This window comes from Lagopus muta, chromosome 1 (genome assembly GCF_023343835.1).
Source record: "Lagopus muta isolate bLagMut1 chromosome 1, bLagMut1 primary, whole genome shotgun sequence".
Lineage (NCBI taxonomy): Eukaryota > Metazoa > Chordata > Aves > Galliformes > Phasianidae > Lagopus > Lagopus muta.
This window is the reverse complement of record NC_064433.1, coordinates 131,423,443-131,442,204: the sequence shown is the minus strand read 5'-3', so window position 1 is coordinate 131,442,204 and position 18,762 is coordinate 131,423,443. Positions and strand designations below refer to the sequence as shown.

Sequence of the window (18,762 nt, the reverse complement as noted above, 5' to 3'; positions counted from 1 at the left end):
CAAGTGTCCTCACTGCACTTCCTAAGCATCCTTTGGACACTGACAAAAAGCAGAAGTGACAGAAGCTGATATGCTTTTCCCCCACAGCATTCCTTAAAGGAGGCTATGGGAAAAATAGGCTGGGAAACTATATCAGGGCATGTACTGATAGAATGAGGGGTAGTGGTTTTAAACTAAAAGAGGAGAGATTTAGATTAGATGTCAGGAATACATTTTCCACCAAGGGCAGTGAGGCACTGGCACAGCTGCCCAGAGAAGCTGTGGTGCCCCATCCCTGGAGGCACTCAAGGCCAGTTTGAATGGGGTCCTGGGCAGCTGAGCTGGTGGGGGGCAGCCCTGCCCATGGCAGGGGGTAGGGCTGGGTAAGCTGTGAGGTCCTTCCAACCCAAATCACTCTGTGATTCTATGATTTTATGATTTTTGGCATTGTTCTGAGAAGGTCCCCATCACTGCCCAAACCCCGCCTTTGGACACCATCATTTATGGCACCCTTTTTCTTCCTCTGAGGGTTGCACCTCCCCCACAGTGGCTCAGGGCAGAGGTAGGCAAGAGAAGAAGTAGGTTTTAGAGAGAACTTGAAGTGGTGGGGAAAACAGAGAAGCAGCTGAGGAATGGTGGGAGGGGCAGGCAAGAAGCTTGTCCTACAGAGGTCCAGCGCACAGAAAACAGCCCCAACCCTCTTCCTTTGGGCAGTATGGACACAATGCAGGACGCTGGGATAAGTCCCAACAAACACCTGAAGCTGAGTCTTCAGCTTAGCCCTCACCTGAGTACAAAATACAAGAAGCACATAGAGAAAAATAAGGATTTTTTTTCCTGTTTGAAATGTGGGAAATGCCACTCCCAAAAGCAAACTTACCACCATGCCAATGTCAGTAGTGCAACAGGTTCTGTTTATGTTGGAAAACTGCTCCCAAAACCACAGCCCAGTACATTTCGACACAGTGTTGGATTGCCACTGAACAGAAGGTAGCTCACCCTATAAATAAAGCTCCCCAAAACCTCAGCGACGTGGCAGAAGCTGGGCTGAAGACAAGTAGGTAAGATGCTCCTCAGGGTGGGGGGTCTTCTCATCCCTTTCAGCAATGCCACCCTCCTCAGAAGATTTCTGTTGAGATATTTGAGATTTGTGCCTGCATAAGGACACGAAAATTTGTCTTGTAGTTTTGGACTCAGCTCACCTGAGTTTAGATAGCTCAGATCTCTGTGTGAGCCTGAGCCCATCTCCCCTGGCTTCCTTAACAGCCGACCAGAGTATGGTTCACCCTGAAGCAGCCATCCACAATAACTAAGACAAAGTGCAGTTTGCAAGTGCCTGTTTTCTGAGTATAAAGCCTTAGATTCAGGTAAAGCTACCTCAGTGTGGTGAAGGTGCTTGTATAGAGACTATGGGCACAGGATGAGGGCATCTGGAGTGGAAGCACAGCAGCAAGGAGCACTGAGCATCATTCATTTTATTCTTTATTTGATTTTTCATCAACTAAATATTGGAGCTGGAGGTTGGTTACTAAGATGTTGCTGAAGATGTGGGCTGGAAGCATTGCAGCTTGGTTTGTGCCAGAAGAGAGACGTGACTGCACTTCTATATCACTTTGTGTATCCAACCGAGAGACATAAGCCATCAATTCAGAAATGGTTTATTTGTGTTAAATCAGCGAGCACTGAGATAGGATCATTCCTTCACGTTTGCTGATTGATTTTCCAGATTGTTTTGCGTGCTCAGAAGAACGACCCCATGCACCTGGTGCTCACGCTGCTGGGCTTCTCCACCCTCCTGGGTAAGTCAGCATCCTGCTGCCCCTATGCGTTCATCCCTTGAGCAGCCCCAGATTAACGTGCCTCCCTATCTCCCCTTCCCAAATCTCGATTGTTATCAAATTGTGTTGGGACATAAGGTGCTCACTTCTCCTGCAAGTCTTGCTGAAGAAGAGGTTAGCTCTGAGGGGTGGGTGGGTGCAGGACACAAGGCGCAGGGTGCAAGTTGCAAAGTGCAGGATGCAGAGTGCAGGATGCTTACGTCTTTTCATACAACATTTTCAGGTATGTGCCAGGCCCGCACAGATTGCTATGGCAATGTAAACAGAATCGATACCACGGGTGCTTCATGCAACACTGCAAAACCAGAGGGCTTAAACTACTGTGGTAAGTCTTACACTTCAGTTGGATTGCTCTCTTCCACAGAAGCACAATAATTTCAAGTCCTTTGTATTTTCAAAATGCATAACCCTATAGGCAAGGTCTACCTCCTTTCTGAGATGAGACATCTTTTTGTTTTCGTTACAGGAGTTCAAGCTTCAAGAAAGATTGCTGAACGGGACCTAGGAAATATGAATAGATACAAAATACTCATTAAGAGAGTTGGTGAAGCATTATGTATTGAGCCTGCTGTGATTGCTGGCATCATCTCTCGGGAATCTCACGCTGGCACAATACTGAAGAATGGCTGGGGTGACAATGGAAATGGATTTGGTTTAATGCAGGTATTTGCTGATGCTCCAATAAAACCTAATGAAGTAATGTCATACAAATAAAAGTAAGCCCCAATTACATATCTCCCATTACTGCAGTGAAATGCCTTTTTTTTTTTTCTTTTCTTTTTAATATTTCCAGGTTGACAAAAGACACCATAACATTGAGGGAACGTGGAATGGAGAAACCCATATCAGTCAGGGCACAAGAATACTTATTGACATGATAAAGAAAATACAGAGAAAATTCCCACGTTGGACAAGGGATCAACAGCTAAAAGGTAATGTGCAGACCACAGATTTTGTCCAGGAGAGAAGAAAAACTTCAGGACAAGTACATACTGAATGATTTTATAGAATCATGATTTGGGCAGGAAGGTACCTTAACAACCACCTACCTTTATCCACCTGCCAGGGGCAGGGATCTTCCACTAGATCAGAATGCTCAGAGCCCCATCCATACATCTTGGCCTCACCATCCTCTGAGTAAAGAACTTCCCCTTAACATCTAATCCAGCTATTTTAGTTGAAAACTATTCGCCCTTGTCCTGTTATTATCAGACTATGTAAAAAGTCAGTCTCCCTCCTGTTTGCAAGTTCCTTTCCAGTACCGGAAGGCCACAATGAGGTCTCCCCAGAACCTTCTCTTCTCCAAGCTACACAAGCCCAGTTCCCCCAGTCTTTCTTAGTAGGAAAGGTGCTCCAGCCCTTCAGCCATCCTCATGGCCTTCCTGTGGACCCACCTCAACAGCTCCGCATCACTCTTGTGTTGGGGGCCTGAGACCTGGACACTATGCTCTAGGTGGGGTCTCATGAGGGCAGAATAGAAGGGGACAATCACCTCCCTCTCTGCTGCTACCCCTCTTCTGATGTAGCTCAGGATACTGTTGGCCTTCCGGGCTGAAAGAGCACATTGCTGAATCATGCCCAGCTTTTTGTTCACCATGACCTCCAAGTTCTCCTCCTCAGGGCTGTTTTCAATGGGTTTTTCTTGGCCTTTTTGAACATCATTAGGTTCATGTGGGCCCACTCCTCAAGTCTGTCCATGTCGCTTACGATGGCATCCCTTCCTTCTACTGTATCACTCATTTTGGCATCATCCCCACACTTGCTGAGGGTGCACTCTCTCAAACTGTCAGGCTGGAATTTTAAATCTGCATTACCCCCTTGTGTGTTTCATTTCAGGTGGCATTTCTGCCTACAATGTTGGCCCTGGAAATGTCCGAAGCTATGAGAGAATGGACATTGGCACTCTCCATGATGACTACGGCAATGATGTGGTTGCTCGAGCCCAGTATTTCAAGCAGCATGGATACTAGGTTGAGGCAACCATACCAAGTGATTTACCTACCATCACCTGAACAGCCACCAAAACACAAGAGAAGCTACATACTGCAAATCCATACAGATGCACATGTTACAGGAACAAAAAAAACGCAGGCTAAAACTCACATCTTTAAAAACAATATTCAGTAGGACCCTGGTCATGTGGTTTTTCTTTAAAAGCAACAGGCATTTTTCAAAGATGCCTGATACTTACTTAATATAATTATGTGGTCACTTTTTCTGAATTCCAACTTTTCATAAAGATACATAGACCACAGTTGGATTTTTCTGTCACTTCTCAGTCATACAGAAATAAGCAAACAGAAAAATAATAAACATGTTATTAGCAAAAGAAACCAGACTCCAAGATATTTGTATTTTCATCTGTGATAGCAAAGTTTGGATAAGTAATGTTAATATTAGCAGATAATGAAGCTGAGAAGAGAATGGGAAAACGACCTGCTGGCATTAGTAGACAGCCAGCCGAACATGAGCCAGTAGTGTGCCCAGGTGGCCAAGAAGGTCAGCTTGTATCAGAAATAGTGCAGCTGGCAGGAGCAGAAAGGTTATTATCCCACTGTATTCAGCTCTGGTGAGGCCACAACACAAGTGCTGTGTTCAGTTTTGGGCCTCTCATGACAAGAAAGACATTGAAGCCCTGGAGCACGTCCAGAGAAGGGCAACAAAGCAGTGAGGGGTTTGAAGCACAAGTCTGATGGGAAGTGAATGAGGTAACTGGGATTGTTCAGTGGAGAAGAGGAGGCTCAGGGGAGACCTCCTCATTCCTACAGTCACCTGACAGGAGGTTGTGGAGTGGTAGATGTCGGCCTCTTCTCCCAGGTAACAACGAGAGGATGAGAGCAAATGGCCTCAAGCTGTGCCAGGGGAGGTTCAGGAAAATTAGGAATATTAGGATATTAGGAAAAATTCTTTCTTAGAAAGAGTGCTGATGCAGTGGCACAGTCTGCACAGGGAGGTGGTGCAGTCACCATTCCTGGAGGTGTTCAAGAACCGTGTGGATGTGGCACTGAGGGATGTGGCCAGTGGGCATGGTGGGAATGGACTGATGGTTGGACTGGATGATCTGAGAGGTCCTTTCCATCCTTAATGACTCTAAGATCCTATGAGTTGACTTAATATATCAATGAGATGGCTGCAGGCCTCACAGCAGACATTCACAGCAGACATCCCTACACATGGGCAGGTAATGACTTCCCAATCTCCTCACCCATGCCACTGAAGTGGGTTTGATTCCCACAGCTGTGGATAGAATTAAAACTCTAGTATTCGTCACCTCCTGCCCTGTGGTACAAAGGCAACTGCCACATTAGGAAGGATGACAGAGTATCATCTACAAAATGTGATGTTTTCAGGCTCACCAGCACCAGAAAGGCCTCAGATAAGGATTGTGCTTAGCTCAGCAAACATGGGGACCAACTGAAAAGCAGCCAAAGCAGAGCAACCATCATGATCAGAAGAGAGGAAACTGTGACCTGAAAAGATGAAAGAACTGGGGTGGGTTAAGTGGGAGAACATGTACTAACGACAGGTGTATGTGTAACTATGCAACAGATGACCTGGAAGAGGAAAGCAGGAAATGGTTTGTCACGCCTGAGTGGACAGAGAGAAAGCAAATACACATCCATAGATGTGGAAATGTTTAGTATCTCCCACTATTTGCTTTCGTTTTTAATCAGCAATGAATATAAAATATTAAGTATTGCCCTTTAGTATTTATTTTATAAGAATGGCCTTTGCTACACTTAGCTAAGGCCATGAACAAGACTTCCAAGATACCTAAAAACTTATTTAAAACCTCAGCACAATTTGCAAGACACAAACTTGCAGAAATTAACTTACTACAAAAGACGCTGAAATTTGTGCTGACTGTGTAAGTCTCACTTTTAAGTCCTGTTGCACTCTCCAGCTCAGGGCTTCTTTGTTGCAGATGTGACATGGAGAATTTCTGCAGAAACCACAGGGGACTTGGAAACAAAACAATAAGTGCAACCAGTAGGGTTATGAGATGACTGGTGCTACTTGTTTCCTTCAACAGAACTCCTATGGGAGTTCTCATTCTCAGCATCTCTGTCTCAACATCTTTTTGATTACGTAAATGTTGCACTATAAAATTGAGTTTTGCTACACCAGTGTCTGAAGTTCATTTCTTAAATACGAATGGTTATCACAGAAAGAAAAAGAAATTACTAAAGCAGTGGCTAAGAATTACATGTCATGAATGGCATGAGGGGAATGGCATGCATCATGGATGGTTAACTGAGGGGACTACACTATCTAGAAATTACATTGCAAATAGTAAAAATGTTCCACTAGATCCAAACCACCCCATCTCCACATTCAATACTGAGAAGCATAGGATTCTGCCATGCATACATTTAAAACAATAAGGAGGACAAAAAACCAGTAGAATTGTCTGCAGCAATAAAATATTTTAAGGACAGCCTACTCAGAAATTTTATTCCAAAAAAGCTGTAGCAATTTTGTGATTCTTGTATGATTCTTGATGAAATGCAGAAAAGGCCTACAAGTATATTCTTAATTTGCTTTGTGCTGCTTAATCATTAGTTTGTTTTGGAAGGGCCCTGTTTGACTTCTTTGGGTCCCTCCTTTACAAGGAGCTCTTCTATTAAGTGTATTCTAAATCTCCTAACTACTCAAGAAAAAAGACTTGAACATTTTAAATGGACGAGTTCCTTCCTGCTGAAGATGAACAAGAGCTACAAATGATATAAATGACAGCTGCCTCCACTTGTGGCTGAAACCTGCCCAGGGTTACCCAACCTTTGCTGTCTGACTCGGGATGTCTTACTCTGTCTGCAGCTGTCTAAACTCTGCAAAGGTGGACAGAATGCACCCAATGACAGCCTGAGCAAAAGTCAATCCAGTAGAAATAAGTTAAGCCACGGTCTTACAGTTAAAAAAACCCAAACCCCTAACTACAGTAAAGAAGCAGGTAAATACAGGCATTCATCTCAGCAGCATGATGTCAAAATAAATCACACTACTCATTGCCTCTTCCCGCTCAGCTTTGTCATTAGTTGAAAGCATTTTTCAGCCCCCTTTGTCCAGCAGATGGATGCAGCACACCCTTTTGAAGCTTTGGCAGGGAGGGGTGAAATGGTGAATTTCATCAGGTGAAATGTTGCAGGTGAGCCATAAATCCCTTCTATGCTGGGAACCTGTTCTAGGAATTGCCTTTAACTGCCATAAAATTTGCTTCTGAAAAATGCTGGGCGAGGCCTGACTCTGCAGTCATCACTGCAGCTTTTCAGAAATTAGTTTCTGCAAAAGGCCCTGGCTTAATAAATTGCAGAATCACAGGGTTGGAAGGGACCTCAAGAATCACAAATCTCCAACCCCCCTGCCACATGCAGGGCCACCAACCTCCCCATTTAGTGCTACACCAGGCTGCCCAGGGCCCCATCCAACCTGGCCTTGAACACCTCCAGGGACGGGGCATCCACAACCTCTCTGGGCAGCCTGTTCCAGCACCTCACCACTCTCTCTGTAAAGAATTTTCCCCGACATCCAAATGTTTTGTTTGTGGAAATCAAATGTAGCTCACTTCGCTTTCTCCCCTCTTCCTGCTTTCCTTTGGGCTTTTCCACTTCCAATAGATGATCAGCAAAATGAAATGAGTCCTTGGGTCATGTCTCCTTGCATTCCCCTTGCCTTCAGATTGTCCCTGGCAATGCCAGCATCAGCCCTGGCCATGGGGATGCTGGGAGGGGAAGAAGTCTCCTGGCCAGCTGTGTTTGCCAATTCTGCTCAGTGGTGAAGCCATCTCCATAGCAGGAAGTTTTCACTTATCACCAGTTTCAAGGCAGAAACCAGTTTTAAGGAAGAGCAGCCAGAATTAAGAAGAACAGTATCTGAAACTGGAAGTTATTGAATGCCTCAAGCAACAGCAAGCAAAAGGGGAATCCAGGACACAAACCACATATGAATGGCTGCCCAAAGCCACCCCTGTACTGCTGACATATCAGCACAGAGCACAACATCGAAGAGCCACATCCTTGGTGACAAGCAAGCCATGGATGCCTCCCTGGGCAGCCTGTGCCACTGCCTCACCACTCCTGAGAAGAAATCTTTTCCTGATATCCAACCTGAACCTCACCTGGTGCAACTTGAGGCCATTATCTCTGCACTGTCACTGTTACCTGGCAGAAGAAGTGAATCTTCCGCCTCATTACAACTTCCTTTCAGGCTGTTGTAGAGAGCACTGAGGTCTTCTCTGAGCTTCCCCTTCTCCAGACTAAACAATTCTATTTCCTTCAGCTGCTCCACACGCTTTGTTTTCTAGAGCCTTTACCAGCTTCATTGCTCTTCTCTGAACATATTCCAGCAACTCAATGCCTTTCTTGTAGTAAGAAGTCCAAAAATGAGCACAGTATTAGAGATGTTACATGTGAGATTCTGTGGATCCCCCCTGCCTCAGTTACTATGACACAGAAGTAATGCAGTACATCTTTTTCTATTTTCCCCCATCAATAACAGAATAGCAGCACAAGCCATTCAGAGTTTACACTAAATCATCTTTAGTGAGATTCTCAATTTTCAGTATTTGTCATTTCTGTATGAGTATATGTGCTCTATATTGCTGCTTGTCTAAAATATTTCAGTGTGTTTCAGCTTCCTTCAACTTTCCTCATAACCATAAACATGACAAGCTCCATGTAGGGACTGTGGAATTTTTCCATCTGGTTCTTGACTTACAGTAGAATCATAGAATCTTTAAGATTGGAAAAGACTACTAAAATAAGTCCAATGATCAATCATCTAGTCCAAGTATCAACTTGAGGTATCAGTAACAATATATGCAAAGGTTACAGAATCAAATCAAATCTTTCAAGACAATGACACAGAATCAGTTCCCTAGCTTACTTTGTGAAGAGCTGATCAAAGGGTGGAACAGCATTTCAGCCCCACGAAATGAACACGGGCAGAGGTGCAGATGAAGAGTGATGGGGAGATCTGCCATCCAGTGGTTTCTTTCTTACTCCCAAACAGTTGCCATGGTTCTGCTGCATGCTACGTGGTTACCTGGGTCTGTGTTTGAGTGGGAATAAAGCCAGGAAACTCACTCACTCTGCACACCCACATTTTCAGCAGTGGCAGCTCTGTTATATGGTAGTGCTGCTGGGTCTTTGCCTACAATAACTTCACAAATCCAAAAGCTCAGATTCCTCCTTCTGCGCTTGTCATCATTCCAGAAACTGGAGTTGTTTTCAGGTAAGGCTCCTCCTACTTCCAGTCAGCATCCAACTTTTGAACTCAATTATGTGTTATTTCCTTTTTCAAATGGTAGCTGAAACAGAAACCCTGCTGCATTTGGGTGGAGGCTGCTGGACACTGCCCTTCTCCCATAAAAGCCCTGCCATGAAGGAAGTGCTGAGGCAGCTGTGCCCACAACTATAACATACACACAGCTCAAGCAAATGCCCAGAGACGGTGGGGAGCCATCCTGCAGCAAACATGTCAGGTCGGTGGCATTTCTCTGATACTCTTCTAAATAATTCATTGTATGAAAGCTTCTTTTCTACTGACTACTCAAGTCAGGCTGGCATTGCTCCTCTCCTTCACTGTTCGCATTTTACCTTACACAACAGCACGTTTAGGCAACAGATAAATGTAGATACGTTGCACATAAGGTATTCACAGGATGCTCTCCATGATTTTTCTTGTTGGTGGGAAAGCAAACTGTAACTGAGTTGTGCAGGCTTTCTTTTGAGTCTCAGAGACTTTTTATTTTGGAATGGAAAACACCCTTTGGAGATGCCAACTGAGTTTCAGACAAGCTAAAATGATCTAAAACTAGAGGAAATGAATTGTGCACAAATACAATACCACAAGAGCACTTCCTCCAATAAAAGCCCAGGCTAGTATCTAAATTATGCCTATCAGTTTCAGCTGTGGATCTGAAAATATGCCATACGCTGCTCTGATGTGACATCTCACTGTATATATTGCCCTTTAGGCTGTTCTAATTTCTATGGGAACATAGCAAATGTTGAAACAACTGGTGCATCAGAGAGAACTGCGAAGCCGGAAGGTCTGGACTATGCAGGTGAGTGCTATCTCAGTGCTTCTCCGACCTCACACCCACACATGGGCTCAGGGCAAACCTGAGCCCTTGGCTGTTGGTCACAGCTATGTGAGCGGTATTTGTACTGCTGTCAGAGATCTTATTTGGGCGCACAAATTATGTTGAGATCGGAGTCACCTTTGAGATGCTGCCAAGAATATTCAAGACTACCACAGAGAAAATGCAAGGTTTGCTGAGCATGTTCATCAAGCCCATTTTTCTCTCTCTCCCTTAGGAGGGCTTCCCTTGTGACCTAAAGTTCTGAAAGCTTCCCTAGCATAGTCTTAAATTAAAATAAGTAAATCTTCTGGAACTAATCCAACCACAGGCTTGGACTCAAAGCAGACCCACTGTTTAGTTTGCACACTAGAGAAATGCACTGTTTTTTGAAAAAATATCTTTTTATATCAGCCATCTGTTGACAACTAGGCTACTTCACTGAAATTAGTCAATTTTGTCACTCTTTCCCTCTTAAGAGATTCAGAGGGATTCAGAATGTTGGCTCAGTCATAAGACCCATTAGAAAATTTTGTTTCTGATTGTAAAAATGAAAATAAAAATGGTATATGTTGTGCTGTAGGAGTTGCTGCTTCAGAGAAGATTGCTGAAAGAGATTTGAAGAATATGGACAAATATAAAGAAACTATTATAAAAGTGGCCAACAACAAGTGCATTTCACCATCTGTGGTTGCTGCTGTTATCTCTCGAGAATCACATGCTGGGACAGCACTGAAGGATGGCTGGGGTGACCATGGAAATGCATTTGGTTTAATGCAGGTATGGCCAACCCTTTCAAAACTCAGTGACCCAAACTGGGTGCAGTGTCAACCAGAAGGTTTTCTTTCCTTTCCCTGCTATTTTCAGACAACTTTTCAGTCAGAATAAAGCAGCGCTGATCCATTTTCCAGCTGCCAGCATCAGGGGAGGGATGCTGGAAAATATCAGGGCAAGAACAGCCTGCATCTACACAGTGAAACTGCTGCTTGCTTCCCAGAGCTCTTTGGGAACAAGGAGATTGCTTCTATTTCATATGTTAGATAATAAATCTTGTTTCAAAAAGCACTTTTTAAACTAAGTGCAGAGACCCAGAGGCTGTAGCTACATGCAGTCAGGTTAATTACTCTTTATGTACCATGGGACTCAGCTAGTAGGGGTCTTGCTTCATTATTCATGCCTCACTAGTTTACCAACTTGCACACTTATCTGTATAACCATAAACATCTGCTTCATGTGTTCAGATACACTGTCATAAAAGCTCCGGCCCTCTCAGGGCTGCACTGTGTTGTGGGTAAGATGCAATGCTGCTCCTGCTGCCCTGGGAAGAGAACAGGGATGGAGCCAGGAGTCACCCCCAGGGAAACAACATTTTGGGCACCCTTGGTGCAGATGGGGAGGACAGGAGCAGTTGTCTTGCAGCTGAAAAAGCTTATGCAGCAGTAACATGGCTTTTGGCACCTTTGCAGCAAGTTACCTCAGTTTTATAAGGCTCTGATAGACAGAGGTGGGAAAGACACTCCTGTCCACTGCCCCCACAGTTTGCTGTTCATATGTATCTGCTGGCTTTGCCCCTGCCTTGGGCTGAGCTCACTTGCTCTTTCTTACCAGAACAGGTAAAGATCAAAACGAGTACAGGCAGCCTAAAAGTGCTGAAGAACTCTGAACAAATAGCATTTATCTCATGTGTTGATATTCCTGTCTTCAGGTTGACAAACGGTACCATCAGATTCATGGGGCATGGAACAGTGAAGAGCATATAAAACAAGGCACAGACATTTTGTGTCAGTCAATAAATGATATTCAGAAAAAATTCCCAACATGGAGTAAGGAACAGCAGCTCAAAGGTAGGTCTTTATCAGCTTTAAAATGTCAACCTTGTAACAATCCATACGCATAAAAGTCAAGAATGGTAATGCTGTCAAACCAAGCACTTAGAAAACTAAACACATCCTGGTTACCCTGTTAGTTTTATTAGTGTGTGGAATAATATTTCATGATACTCACTAAAAGGAAGAATGCCATTATCTTTCTAGCAAGCTTTTGGAAAACTTGACAAATATCATTATGTTTTCAGCTGCAAGAAGTAAGGTGTTTTTTTCTTCCCCATCTGCCTGTTTGCTTTTTTTTGTATTTCTATATCTACTTATAAAAAGCTGTCATTTCACAACTCCAAAGAGAGACTATCAATTTCTGAACTGTATGGTTCTCACTGAAGGAAACATGGTTCATTCCCAGACACTGATCACGGCTGAAGCCATCATTATGGTTGGCCCCTTCATATCCAGCTATGACACAAACATACCTGATGTTATCAACATCACAAAAGGAAGCAATACTACAACTGAAGATGTTAGATTTGCAAAATACAGCAAAGAAACAATGATCACTATGCCTGGGTGTAAACCATAATTTCTTAACAATGCTAAAATGCAAATGAAACACCTTGGTGATGAAAACAGCTGAAAATGGTAACACTGCAGCCAAAAAATACTGGTAAAAAGACACCAACAAACTCAAGTGACACACTTAGGTTGTGATTTTTATTTGTTTACTGAGGAAATACTACCTTTGTTTGAGTGTTTCTTTCTCATTTCAGGTGGGATTTCAGCCTATAACGCAGGAACAAGAAATGTCCAGACCTATGAAGGAATGGATGTTGGCACAACACACGACGACTATGCAAACGATGTGGTTGCAAGAGCCAAGTTCTTTCAGAGACACGGATACTGAGAAAGATATTTGAGTAATTATACAATACCTTATGGTAAATGCTTTTACATTACCAAAATTGCAAATTGTTAGTCAGTAGGTGATTTTGTTGCCTATTTTGTACTGCTGTTAGACACGCATACTGATCAATAAAATCCAAAGCTGCTCCTGTTAAACAGCATTATGACTCCTTCCTGCAGCATTAATTTGCTACCTGAGAAATTACAAGAGATGAAGACTGCTTGAATCTTTTCTGAAGTGAAAAAAAAAAACCAATGGCAAAAGATAGGTTACAGTTTGGATCATTAGCTACCTTTTATTCTTTTTCACCTTAGCAGAGCCAATCATTGCAGGCAAACACCAGTTCTTGCAATATACTGTATACTTACATGTATACAAAAGTACTGTATACTTTTAGTCTGCTACAAGAGTGTATCTCAGTGTGTCACTCCCCCTTAGATTTATTGCTCTATTATCAAACACATACTAAAGCATTTGGAGAACCTTAGCTTCAGAGCTGTTGGTTTGAATCAGCTATTTCAAGACAAAGGGGAGAAAAGAAAGAAGTTTAGAGCAGCTAAAAGAAAAGCAGCAAGTGTATCACTAGGAGCTACAAAAGATAATGAATACTGTGGGGGTTTTTCAACCATGCATTTTTATAGTTCTATTACAGGCTTTTTATATTTGTCATTTAAAATATCCTCAGCAAAAGAATTTTTAAAAATCTTCTTAAAATAGTGCATTTCTACATATGTATGTTTCTGTATTGGTACCAGACACTGCACCAAAGATATGTTTGATTCATTTGAATATATTTCAAGTTCTATGGCAAGCAGACATAGCAAATCAATCCTGTCCAACAAGCAAGCCTAACACAAGCTAGCAATGTGCCCAAGTAGCCAAGGAGGCTCAAGACACCCTGGACTGTATGAACAAAAGCGCAGCTCTGCTGAAGGAAGAGATTACTTGCATCTGCTGAGCACTTTCCAGTTCACTTCTAGAACAGAGCCATTTTGGGCAAAGGGAAGACAAATTAAGTAGAGTGAGGTTGGCAGCAGAGAGCCCCCAGGGCGCATGGGGCTGGAGGACTTGTCTCATGAGGCAGGACAGCTTTGGGAGGGAATGCCTCGTATCTGGGAGGGATAATGGAGGGGATGGAGCCAAGCTTCTCACAGTGGTGGAAGGTGGGAGGATAAATGACAACAGGCATGAGCTGAAAGAGAGGCTCACACAGGGTAAGACTGTATTCTGCATCTACATCTTTCCCCCCATGAGCATAGCTGAGCTGTAGAGCAGGACACTGGACCAAAGACCTGCAAGGTACCTTCCAACCTGAATTTTTCTCCCATCTTAAGTCAGCTTCTTTGTTCCCTATTCAAAAAGCCTGTATCTCTTACCTGTGCTTCAGGAGGATTTACATGGGGACTATGTTAATACACAGTAGGTTTTTGCACTTTGTTCGGCTCAGGTTTTACACCTGAGGATAAACCTTTAGAGAACTTATGTTTACACACAGAAAACCTGGGAAATTCTCACTGCAAGCTGTTGTGACCTTAAAGCAGATAGTATTTCAGAAACAACCAAACTGACACATACGTTAAAGATCTTAAGAAAATGTAATTTCTTTTCTTATGAAAACTGACAGTCTGTCAATGGCATACATTTCTTGTAGCTAAACCTTACCCATAAAGAACAGGAACTGTCCAAAATGTTTTCCATTCTCTGCACTTGGGAAGCAGGGACTAGCTCTGCTCTATCACAGGCAGTTTATCAAATACATAAGCTGTGCACAGTACTAAGCAAGCCTGGTCATTAATACATCTTTTTCAGTTTACATTTCAGTACTTTTGAAGGTTGCAGTGTCTGTACAGTGAATTGAGAGATCTGTATAGTAACGGAGAGAGATCCTGTGTTTGTATATGTTGTGTAAAACAAAACTGGCAGTGCACCCTCTGTTGGAGATTCACCAGGCTGTACTGCTGCAGACATCCCAAACACACTTGCTAAGACTTTAGAATCCCTGGCTTTGTCAGTTTAGGCTATCATTCCTAGAGCAGGCCTTGTATCTGCTGTCCCTCAGCAACAAGGCGGATGAACAACATGTCCTTCATAAGGGCTGAAATTTCAGCTTTACCAAGCACCTCTCTGTGGGAATGCAGAAACCACCATACAGACTGCAGTTACACTACAGCACAAGATGTTGTGCAGACACTGAAATGAAGGACAGAGAACAAAAAAAAAAACAACACACAATTTATCTATCTCATTTTTTCCCTTGCTACTCTACATCCTTCAGTCTTTTCTGTGTCCTGATTGCAGCCTGTAGTTTGTTGAGAAACTGAGGTTTTTCAACTCAACCCATGTCTGTCTTTGGCCTGTCTTCAGGAGCCATCTCACCCTTCAATGTACTACTATATCCTATCCTTTGCCTCTTTTCTGCACACAGTATATCTAGCTGTTATGTCCTTCTACTGATAATGTATACTCCTTAGAACTTCTACAGGCTTTTACTCTTCCTTGCGAGCATGCAGAAAGGATAAACATTCATTTTCAGCCACTGTATCCCTCTGATCTTTCCACAACATACAGTAATTAAGATTAGCTCCTCTACAATGTCTCTAGTGTGGGAGAGGCTCACAGCACAATAAACGATGGAATTTATGCTTGCTGGAATGAAAACTACTTTATCACTTGATATAGCAGCAGCTTCCTAATTTTAGCCACAATTCTTAAATAGTAAATAAAAGCTGTCTTTAAATCATTGCACACAGTACTATTTAAGACACTCCAGTGAAAGGTCTTATTTTATATGCTTGGAGCTCTTAACTGCTAACTTGTATCAAACAAATACGCTTCAGGGTTTCCAGATTTCTGTTAGCATGTGAAAAGCATTAACCTTCATAAAGACTACAAAAAAAAAAAAGTGAAAAAAGTGAAATCAAAAGAAAGCTGGCCATTAGGGTGAGGAGGTGACTGTTCCCCTCTGCTCTCCAATCATGAGCCCCTCCTTCTACCCCCAGTCTGGGGCCTCTAGCACAAGAAGGATGCGGAAGTGTTAGAGCAGGTCCAGAGGAAAGACACAAAGATGATTGTAGGGCTGGAGCACATCTCCTATGAAGAAAGGTTGAGGAAGTCGGGCTTGTTTAGCTTGGAGAAGAAAAAGCTCTGGAGCGTCATCATTGTGGCCTTCCAATACTTAAAAGGCGAGAGACTTACTTTTTACATGGTCTAATAGTGATAGGAGAAGGGGGAATGGTTTTAAACTAAAAGAGGGGAGGTTTAAGTGGATGTTAGGAAGTAATTTCTTACTCAGACTGATTAGGTCCTGGCACAGCTGCTCAGAGAAGCTGTGGTGCCCCATCCCTAGAGGGGCTCAAGGTCAGGTTGGATGGGATCCTGGGCAGCCTGAACTGGTGGGGGGCAGCCCTGCCCATGGTAGAGGTGGGGCTAGGTAGGCTGTGAGATCCCTTCCAGCCCAAGCCATTCTGTGATTCTACAATTCTATTTTAAGATACGGGACAGGCCAGATGAAACTGCCTGCTAAGAAACAAACATGAGATTTGAATAACAGAGGTAAGCCACTCAAATGCCTGCATCAATAAATTGAGCTCTGAACGGACAGTCAGTCAGCGCTCAGGTAACCCATGATCAAAAAAGCTTTTCAATTCCTGTTCTTTTTTTAGTGTAGGAAAGGTGAAGTCATGCACCCTCATTGCAAACCTTTGCTGTTAGCTGCCAAATACACTATCATTAGTTAGATCTGTTCTATGTACATACCAGCTTCCATTTCACACACAAGCTCTTAACTCAGGACTTAAATTATTTATTTTAGAAAACATAATTCCAACCAGCACACCTCATGACTTAATTTCTTCCTGCTCCACGGGTTTCAGACGCTGTTTAATGATAAGCTCTCCCTTGCTCGTAAGAAGGGTGTCTGCCATTTCCTCTTCTGTTGGCAACCCATATGGTAGTTTCAACGGCTGTATTCTACAGATAGAAGAGTGTGTTTAGTAAGGTTCTAGGACTAGAATGGAATTGTATCAGTATTCCAAATTAAACACATAGCTAACAAACCTTATCAGATGTTTAACAACTTTCAGTCTGGAATTCACAGAAGGGATATTTTTGTGCAGTCTTGGTTGATGCGCCTATAGAAAGGATAATATTGGTTTTAAAAACACAGTTCCAAAGTACAAATCTCTGTTCACCAAACTTTTCAGTAACATATAAACCACATTTGCAAATTTAGATTTGGAGAAATAATACTGATTACTATGACCAAGATGTGATGATGTAGTATGATGTACTTATACATGAAAATATGAAACCAAAGCTTGATCAAACTCAGGATTCCAGTAAAATGCCAATTTCAGCTTTATTCCCGCTACATTATCAATATATTCAAATTTCTTCCAAATGTTAGAAATGCCTACACATAAATACAGTGTGAGACTTGCTTCAGTTAGGCCTTAAACTCATCACTTTTTTCCCCTCCAAAATATAATATTAACTAGATGAATTTTTGCACAAAGTGCAATTCTACCTAAAAAAAAAAGTGAATAAATCTGACACGAACTCTTAAATCTGTTTGAGCACTCATCACACCTTTTAGATTCAGAAAACTTTTCATTAATAAATGAGGTCTATTTGCAATATCTGCTTAATATCACCTAGCGAGAAATCTGAATTTGAAGTATTTGCAAATGTGTTGTTATTATTTTAGCAGAATTCTGAAGATAAAGTTCTCCTCGGGCACTACAGCAATACCATGTATTCATAATCTGAATTCCTACTAACAGCAATTTTCATTACTGTTCCTATCTGCTCTTACACACATGACCCAGTTCTCAATTATGCTTCATAGTAGCTGTAAAACAATCCAAGTTTTGTGATTGCATATAAAGCACACAACAGCAACAATGAAAATCAAGAAAAAACATCTGAATTCTACCCTGTGTTTCTGCATCCTGGATGCACATTGTGAGTAAGAATAACCACAAATTCCATACCTTATCCAGTCCAAGATCATGTATGATCTTCTTCTCCCAATATGGGCGACCGATTACACTTTTGATCCTAGTAACAATATGAACTTTGTGGGGCTGCTCGGGGTCACCTCCATACTTCTCATGATCTCCAGGCCGTGGCTGAAATACCTAGAGCAAAAAGTTCATAATTTTCAACTCTCCGAATCACACTTCAGCCTTGGTAAAAATCTAACATCTCCAATTAAATTTCTTTTCATAAGGTCAACTTGCCAAGCGATAGAATCACAGAATCATAGGGGTAGGAAGAGTCCTCTGGAGATCACTGAGTCCACCGCCCTGCGGAAGCGGTTCCCTACAGCAGGTCGCAGGAAAGCGTACAGGTGGGTCTCAAATATCTCCATAGCAGGAGACTCCACAACCTCTTTGCAGCCCGTTCCACTGCTCTGTCACCCCCACAGTAAAGAAGTTCAAATGCAGCTTTTATAGCACTATGAAAATTATAATGGTTTGCTAATTAATACATTAACTCTGAAGTTAGGCCACATGACAGCACGGATACACGGCGTTCTGTAATAGCACAGCGCTTATGACACATGCACCTCACAGGACAACCTCCGTTTAGCTTACGAGTCAAAAGTTTTGTCACAGGACTAAGAAACTTTAAGATTTAGGAAAAGTCGAATGCAACTTGGCTTCTGAACCGTTGTGAATAAAGCCGCCACATCACAGAAGGCCCGGAACGAGCAGGCTAGTATCTCTCTGCCGTAATTCCACGGCTTTCAGCCTCCTCTATGAGGGCAGAACGTACCGACTCGGGAATTCTCGATTTGGTGAACTTGTGCCGAGCCCATGGCGCGGGCACGATGCCTTCCGGTCTTCTCCCCAGCACCTACCAACAACAAAGCGGTCCCCATTAACTACATCTCACGGCAGCTGTAGAAGAGCCCCCCAGCCGCAGGTCTTCCCAACGCCCACGTCTCCCCGTAAGCAAAAGCCGCGGCCGCCCCGACCGGACCCCTCTCCATGCCAGCATACGGTCGCCCCCACCACCCCCTCACCGCCTTCCAGGCAGCGCCGAGCTGCAACCCGCCCCGGCCCGCCGCCATGTCGATGTGCAGCCTTCCGGCCGGGCACCGCCACCGCAGCGCTTGGGTTCCGAGGGAGG

At 43.2% G+C, this 18,762-nt stretch overlaps 3 protein-coding genes across 5 annotated transcripts; 2 read left to right on the top strand and 1 right to left on the bottom strand.

Annotated features, from left to right (window-relative positions):
- The first annotated feature begins 1,021 nt into the window (after positions 1-1,021).
- On the top strand, positions 1,022-7,128 carry LOC125700761 (lysozyme g). Of its 2 annotated transcripts, XM_048961911.1 has the most exons (6): positions 1,022-1,040; positions 1,706-1,778; positions 2,041-2,142; positions 2,284-2,480; positions 2,611-2,749; positions 3,654-7,128. In XM_048961911.1, the coding sequence occupies exons 2-6, from the start codon at positions 1,736-1,738 to the stop codon at positions 3,785-3,787; spliced, it is 615 nt and encodes a 204-aa protein (XP_048817868.1). In that variant the 5' UTR covers positions 1,022-1,040; positions 1,706-1,735; the 3' UTR covers positions 3,788-7,128. The 2 variants fall into 2 exon arrangements, with proteins under 2 accessions (XP_048817868.1, XP_048817862.1); XM_048961905.1 differs by lacking the exon at positions 1,022-1,040 and having other exon boundaries at positions 1,390-2,142.
- Positions 2,063-18,759, bottom strand: MRPL30 (mitochondrial ribosomal protein L30). 2 transcript variants are annotated; one of them, XM_048962034.1, is made up of 6 exons: positions 18,656-18,759; positions 18,406-18,486; positions 17,619-17,765; positions 16,684-16,757; positions 16,463-16,596; positions 2,063-2,318 (listed from the first exon to the last, which is right to left on the bottom strand). In XM_048962034.1, exons 1-5 carry the CDS (start codon positions 18,701-18,703, stop codon positions 16,464-16,466), a joined length of 483 nt encoding a protein of 160 aa, XP_048817991.1. In that variant the 5' UTR covers positions 18,704-18,759; the 3' UTR covers positions 2,063-2,318; position 16,463. The 2 variants fall into 2 exon arrangements, with proteins under 2 accessions (XP_048817991.1, XP_048818001.1); XM_048962044.1 differs by lacking the exon at positions 2,063-2,318 and having other exon boundaries at positions 16,414-16,596.
- On the top strand, positions 8,066-16,431 carry LOC125700812 (lysozyme g-like). The gene is made up of 5 exons (XM_048962009.1): positions 8,066-9,297; positions 9,793-9,882; positions 10,481-10,677; positions 11,603-11,741; positions 12,494-16,431. Exons 1-5 carry the CDS (start codon positions 9,291-9,293, stop codon positions 12,625-12,627), a joined length of 567 nt encoding a protein of 188 aa, XP_048817966.1. The 5' UTR covers positions 8,066-9,290; the 3' UTR covers positions 12,628-16,431.
- Positions 18,760-18,762: the final 3 nt, after the last annotated feature.